Genomic DNA, 7,603 nt, shown 5'->3' with positions numbered 1-7,603 from the left:
GCTTCTCTTCCACCTTGCAAGACAAGCACAAAAGTCTCGCCGCGCGGTCGCATCGCTGCGCGTTGGCACTCAATCAGGGCTGCACCAACATATTGGAAAATCAGTGATATGGCAGTATTGGGCCAGACCATTGCATCATGCAAAAACTTAAATGTTAACTTTAACTTGCATCAATCTTCTAAAATAATTACAATTACTAAGGCAAGAAAACAGAGCTTCTTCAAATCTTTTGTTTCTTAAAATACATGTCTAACAGACCACCATTTTGCAGCGTTCCAATACACGTGGAGCCCTACACACGTCCCCATTGGTGTCCAAACGGCAGCCTCGGGGCTATTTGTCACAAAAGGCCATTGGACACGGGCCACTCGGGGAGCGCCAAAATACGACTGATCAACGGCATCATCGAATATTTAGACACGCTGTTTACAAGTCAAATCTGTGTAAAATTTCACTCAGACGCAGACATACAGTAGTTTATCCTCATTTTTGCTGTGTCAAGGTCAGGTTTATCAAGACAGCACATGAATGACCTTCAAAATGAACAACACTGTTTTGTAGCAGTAGCACAAAGTATTAAGAGCAAAATGTCGTGATTGATTAGAGTGTTTAGTGAATTTGTGTCAAACAATTGGGAATTTGTTTCAATATGCGGCCCTCAGACAGATGTTTGGACACCACTGGTGTGAATTAAAAAAAAAATAATAATTTCACGCATTGAAGCTGCGCAGGTCAACACCTCCAGGGAAGCGGGTCTCCCTCAGAACCCAGCCGGCTGCAGGATACTTCAGAGTGATGCCACAGCGGTCTGTCCACTTCTGATCAGATCCTGGTTGCCATCTGCAGAAACACAATGTCAGAAACTCAAAGAGCACCCCAAGTTGGAGGTCACTTGCTTGAGCACAGCGGCTAGCTACTCTTGGTTACCGACGCCGGTGCGGGTCGGGCCGTGCGTCTCCCCTTTTGCGTCCAGCCTGCAAAGGGCAGAACATGCAATGAGTTGTGCGCCGCTCGCATCATTGTCTTGAGCACCCTCGCCCGGTGGTTCCTCTTGGACCGGCTCGCTCCATCGAAGCCCTACACCTAGGGGGGAACAAAGGACACGAGTACGACAGTGGTAGGTTAGAGTTAGATTAAGTACGACAGTGGTAGATTAGAAAAAGACAATATGCAACCAACTCGCTCTAACGCCGCCCTACACCTAGGGGAGAACAAACGCAAGTACGACAGTGGTAGGTTACGGTTAGATTCAGTACAACAGTGGTAGGTTAGGAAAACAACAAATGTTACAAGTCATTGCAAAATTGAACATTTCGGACCGGCTCACATCAACACCATCCTTCACCGAGGGGAGAACAAAGACTGAAAGTACGACACCAGTGGGTTAGGGTTGGATTATGTACAACAATGGTAGGTTACAAAGTGACATTAAATGTTACAAGTCATATTGCAAAATTGGACATACGGGCCCGGCTCGCTCCAACGACGCCCTACACTGAGGGGAGAACACAGAACGCAAGTACGACAGTGGTAGGTTAGAAAAAGACAAAATGTTTCAAGTTATATAGCGAACTTGAACATTCGGGATCGTCTCCAACGGAGCCCAACACAGAGGGGAGACCAAAGAATGCAAGCACGACAGTGGTAGGTTAGAAAAAGACAAAAAGTTACAAGTCATATCGCAAAATTGGACATTCGACGCCACGTCAAAGTTTTGTTGGAGTCCATCGACGTGACCACGTCCACGTCCACCCGCAAATGCGCCAGCAATGGCTATCCTTGCACAAGACAACGCTGCTCTGGATCCAGACAAGCTACAACCACAACTACAGCACACCTCTTAAGCAAGTCCGACCATCAGACCCCCCCAAACACTGTCCACTCCTGCAACCTTTCCGTCGTGCATCCATAACCAAAGCACGCCTCAGAGCTCCACACTCCTCCTGGTCACATGATCCACACACGTCAACTTTAGCGTGCTGCACCCATAACCAAAGCGCGTCCTAGAACTCCACACTGCCCCCTCCTGGTCACATGGTCCACACGTCAACTTTAGCGTGCTGCACCCATAACCAAAGCGCGTCCAAGAGCTTCACACTGCCCCCTCCTGGTCACATGATCCCCACACGTCAACTTTTGAGTGCTTGATTCTTGACTGGGTGTGGAATGTGTCCTTTCCTCATGCCATTTAGGCTCCTCTTTCTGCCTGCAAATCACGCATCACCATTAGTTGTGTGTTGGTAACTTCAATTGCCATGAGAATGTGACAACCACACATGAACTCACCTCATTTTGAAGTGCATTATCTGTCCTCAATGAAACCTCAGATCTTGCTTCTCGCTTTTTATATAAGCTGCAGTAGTACGTTTATAGCTACAAAAACAAACAAAAAAAAAAAACAATGTCAACACAAATTGCGTACATATTGGTGTAAAACAGGCACGAATTAAATTGCCAGTTTGGGGGGGCAAGCGTTGCATGTAGCTACAGCATCGTATTCACAACACAAACAACGTCATTATGGTCAAATAAAATGTATTCAAATTTACTCTTGGCAATGAATTTGCTCAAAACGGGACATTATCTCATCGTCCGTGTAGTTGCAGCATCGTAGTTGCTGCACGAACTTCACCATCATGGCAGAGTAAAGCCAATTAACATCTAACAAACAGCAAACGTTTTTTAGGTATCCGTTTGTCACAACCTGGAGTAGATAAATATCGAAAGTGGACGAATATTTGGTTTGGATAATTAGCAACAATCACAAAAAGCAAATTCAAAAGTTTGCATGAAAGCGTCGAACGAAACACCACTATATATTCAACAGAACCAAGAAACGCGGACGATGTGTGATACAAACATTGCCATTTAAGCCCCAGTAAAAACCACCACGTGGGAGAGAAAGAAACAGAGCTGGCCAGCATAAAAAAACAACCCAAAACATTCGATAATGGCGCAAAAACCAAAGAGCCCACTGTGCTACCTGCAGCAGATCAAAATGAACTGCGACGTTACTGTGCTTTGCTCAAACGCTGTAGCGGTCCTCAAGTGTGAAAATCCTGCAACAAGCAAAAAGGCATCGTTGAGAAACGGCACCAAACGACAAACATTTTGCTCGTGTGCAGACTTACCTGCCAAGTGGCCACGCGGAAGGACGCCATTTTGCTTCACCTGCATTTGATAACTACTTTTGTGCACACCGGTCTTCAATTCACCTGAGGGCCTGACGTCACGTCTGCTAATTTATTGCAATCTTCTTCAATCTTCTTCTAATGTTTGATCAACGACGCTTTGCACACGAGCGCCACCAGGTGACCCGTCAACCTTGCCACCAGTGTGTAAAATGCAGTCGGTGACAACCTTAGTAAATTCGAAACAAGTACATGGCCTATTTTTCAATTTTTGTTGTCAGAATTACGAAATAAAATCCAATTCTTTTCTTACCCCAGACAACAAACGAAACAAATAAGGAAGTAATCCAATTTTGGTGTTTCTATTTTAATACGTCATTCCCCATTTTTAATACCTGCTTGCAAACGTAATATCTATCGAATGACCAAAAAAGACAAGGCCCTAAAATAATATTTACTTAAGGGACTTTAACCTGGTGCAAAAAAGTTAAGAAAATATAGTTTTGATTTAAATAACGACCACTCAAAAGTTTGTATCAGTTGCGTCCAAACTTTTGATTGTAAAGTAAGCTGTCATAAAAATACTGAAGTAAATACAAATACCAGAACAGCTGACTTAAGTACGAAGTATTTGTACTTTATATTCCAGACAACTTCAGTGTCAGTGAACGCATCAGCCAAAACGAGTTTGCGCTATGACGTCATACAACTAAATTACAGAAGGCGACTCTGAATTAAACCAATAGATAAGCACATAACGTTACGTCATCGGCTGTACTCAAGTTCCCTGCATTTAACCAACTTCAGTCAATTGGGTCCGTTGCTGAGTATATATCCATATTTCCTAGTTGGACATAAAGGCGTACGCGTGGAAATAGTTGGTCTTCCAGTCAGGCGAATAAAAGGCGGACAGTAATGTGAGTACAAATTACTCTCGGCCATTTCACCAATAGTTCAATTTTCCTATCGAGATTTTGGAAGTTCAAAAAAAAAAAAAACCCGAATAGAACTTTAACGCAGCACAAGTGCCACTTCTATAGGATAAAATTCAAGTTACACACTAGTCACAAGTTGACAATTGAGTAATCATGACTGCATGATTTATGATGCTATATGCTGCTGACTGTGCGAGAGAGAGAGAGAGAGAGAGATCGAGAAAGAGAGAATGCATGTGTGTATGCATGTTTCTGCAGAAGGAGAATTATATTCACGAAGCATGGAAACTGGGCCAGACTGGGATCTTGTCCATGATCAGCAGAAGTGAAAGGCAAAGGGTCAGTTTGAACCGTTTGATGGATCCTTAAATGTAAACTACATTTCTTAAGACTTTGGCCAATTGAAACATTTTTAATACAAATGTTTTCTTTCACATGTAAAATAAAATGTGATTTAATGTTCTTTTTTAAATCAGCAAAAGAATATTCCCAGTAACAATATCAGATTTTTAAACTTGATTACATTGAAACATAAACACTGTCGGTTTCCTCAGTGACACCTGCAAATGTTGCTAGGAAACACCAGAAAACAAATGCAATATTTGTTCAGGTGAATCAGGCACACAGTAACTACAGGAAGTATTCCTGACTACTTTGAGGAAACATCAACTTGACACCGGTAAGAAACTGATTTCAACCGTGTTCTTATTGGTTAAAAGAAAAATGACATACTCTGAGTGTACGTTCCTAACAAATAATTGTGTACTGTCAAATCAAGTCTTCAAATAAATATGCATTTACAGAAGCATGCCGAAGAAGAAGAAGAAGAAGAAGAAGAAGAAGAAGAAGAAAATCATTCCACTGAGCAAGGTCTTCAGCATCGAAATGGCCATGGATTGCATTAAGATGTTGGGGGATGGCAGACAGCGCCTCAATCTCAGCTTCCAAGAGTTTGACGCAGTCCCGGAAAGCATCCAGAAACTGTGGCGAGTCGAGGAACTGATCCTGGGCAGGAACCTCATCGTTGAGCTGCCTGACTTTCTTCGTGATTTCACCAAAATCCAAGTTTTGGACCTGCACAGCAATTATGTGAGTACAACATGGCCGTACGGAGCGATGTTATTATTGCCGGGCTCTATGTGACAACTTTTCTGTTTTTGGCCGCAGCTGGAGAAGATCCCCCCAACCGTGGGGCAACTAAAGAGCCTGGTGGTTTTGAATTTGTGCAACAACCGTCTAAAACAAGTCCCCAAGGAGCTGGGCTTGCTGCAGAACCTCCAGAAGCTCCACTTGGGTCTCAACCAGCTTCAAATACTCCCCACAGCCATCGGGGACTTGCATGAGCTCGTCTACATCGGCCTCTCTGACAACAGATTTTCCGTTGTGCCCAAGTGCTTGGCCCACCTCCCAAAGTTGAAAAAAATCAACCTGGACAGAAATCCCTTTCCTCCATCCCCAGACTTGAAGAAAATGGCTCTCCCGAAAACATTTTTCATGGCTAATGCGTACAATCTATGTGAGGTCTGCCTTAAGAATTGCAGAGCAGACAGAAAGCGGCTGCTGAACGCAGGACAAGTTACGGCTCCTGTGTACGTGCCACGAGTGGAGACCGCTACCTAAATCTATTTGGACACTGTTTTAGGAATTATTGCCAGTAGCCAAATTTCCCTGACCCCTGCTAAACCCTCAAGCAGCAGAAAATCGATTTGTGTCCACTAGAGGGCTGCAAAGACTTCTGGTCATAAAGATAGTCACTCAGTAAAATTCCAAGGAAATTAATTTAAATGATTTTTTTATTTTAGGTAACAATATAAATGTATAAATCCATTTGCATGAATAATTAAATGGGTGGTAAAAGCAGTGACTAATCTGTTGATTGCTTTAACACTTGTTTGTTCACCACATTATTTCCAGGAGATAATCAATTCTTCCCTTCGTGCCGATTTCTGGTGACTGACTCGCCAGCGGTCGATAAGACTTGAAAAAAGTGCAAATAACCTCGCAGTCCACTGACTTGTCTTTTTTTTTAACCACATGGCTGAGCTGAGGAGTGCTGAGTGGACAGAAATAAGATCTCGACAGATAAATTCATTAGGATTCTGGTATCGACTTAGCCGAGCTGCGGGTGTGACCTTAGTGTAATCCACATCCAATTTGATGTACTTGAAATTCAGAATTCATAATGAAAATAATCCATTCCTTCAGCTCTTTGAATACAAATCACTGATAAATCAAGACCTTGGTTGACCCTGTGGCCTTTTTTTTGACAATCGAATGCTCACTGCACAATGCTCCCGGATGCATGCACTCTGCCCGGCACTATTGAAAATCAATTCCCAGCAATGCACACACAAATAGATGGACTTTCTTTGTGTGACTCCTTGCTTCCCCACTCAGCTATTCCATTAGTTTGCTCTCCATCCCGCTTCCCTTTCTCTGTGTATGTCACTCGGGCAGGCAGAATGAATAAAATTGCCTCGGCAGCCAAGCTCGTGGCCACAAATAGAATTAATTTGAATTACCGGGCATTGGTTCCCCTATCGGCTGAGAGGTCGATTGGACTGTAGGAAATGAGACTGGAAAGGCCAAAGTGAATGCGGCACAATCTTCCAAGTTTGATCTGTCATTTGCTGGTATGTCTCACCAAACGAGTCACTTGCATTATCGAAGGGAGATCATATGATAAGACACATTAGCGAGCTGTTTCTTGCGCATTAAGAAGACACGTAGCTGTTGGCAATTTTTCACCATTAACGTTACTCCTTGTTTGTAAATACTGTAGTGTGTACAATTTGTTTTTAACAATCCTGGCAGCAGGAAATAACTGCTTGATCCAGGGCGCCCTTTCAGTTTTAAATTGTAATTTATTTTTCCAACCATTTTTAATTTGTGATTGTTCATTCATTTTATAAGCCCACTATAAATTGCAATAATACACAAAAAAATAGGTTCTGTCGGATCAATTTAAAAAATATATATAATTGTAGGTCTCGTAATGACTAATGTTACATGGGTTGTGCATACAAGCTGGTTCAATGAAATTTGGCACTATAGGGAATATTAATTTATTTGAGCTTGCAACTCTGCTAAAGTTTGAAATACTCATGCTTCAAATTTAGGTGATTGCGTTCTACTAGTTCACCACTAGATGGCAAAAAAATCAACACACTAATAAAATGGGAACGTTATATTCTGAAATGGGGTTCACAGTCCATGAACCAAGCTCCCATTTCATCATTTTTAAATTTGCGTGCTTTCACTAACCTCATCAGAATAAATAAAATGCAAATATTTCTGAGCTGAATTCCAAAGAAACCATCCCATTGCAATATAGTTAGTTACATCATCCAACTGCTGCATGTGAACACCCTAAAAGAATAAAAATGAACAGAATATATTCAATTCATGCAATTTCAGACTGAAATTCAATGAATATTTAAAAGAAAAGATAAAAAGCAGGTTGCTGCCATTTTGTCACACTCTGCTTATCCTGTCAGCTCTCTTCATTGCATTAGTGGATGAAGTCATGGCCATGTG

At 42.2% G+C, this 7,603-nt stretch overlaps 1 protein-coding gene across 4 annotated transcripts; it reads left to right on the top strand.

The window, feature by feature from the left end:
• Positions 1-3,991: 3,991 nt before the first annotated feature.
• lrrc18b (leucine rich repeat containing 18b) lies at positions 3,992-5,926 on the top strand. 4 transcript variants are annotated; one of them, XM_088360459.1, is made up of 5 exons: positions 3,992-4,048; positions 4,325-4,405; positions 4,677-4,745; positions 4,870-5,155; positions 5,234-5,926. In XM_088360459.1, exons 4-5 carry the CDS (start codon positions 4,874-4,876, stop codon positions 5,684-5,686), a joined length of 735 nt encoding a protein of 244 aa, XP_088216585.1. In that variant the 5' UTR covers positions 3,992-4,048; positions 4,325-4,405; positions 4,677-4,745; positions 4,870-4,873; the 3' UTR covers positions 5,687-5,926. The 4 variants fall into 4 exon arrangements, with proteins under 4 accessions (XP_088216585.1, XP_088216586.1, XP_088216584.1 ...); XM_088360460.1 differs by having other exon boundaries at positions 4,011-4,048; positions 4,643-4,745; XM_088360458.1 differs by lacking the exon at positions 3,992-4,048 and having other exon boundaries at positions 4,069-4,405.
• Positions 5,927-7,603: the final 1,677 nt, after the last annotated feature.

This window comes from Syngnathus floridae, chromosome 18 (genome assembly GCF_059516105.1).
Source record: "Syngnathus floridae isolate MCC-2025c chromosome 18, RoL_Sflo_1.0, whole genome shotgun sequence".
Taxonomy (NCBI): Eukaryota; Metazoa; Chordata; class Actinopteri; order Syngnathiformes; family Syngnathidae; genus Syngnathus; species Syngnathus floridae.
Note: the sequence above shows the minus strand (reverse complement) of the source record. Positions and strands in the feature narration are given on the sequence as shown.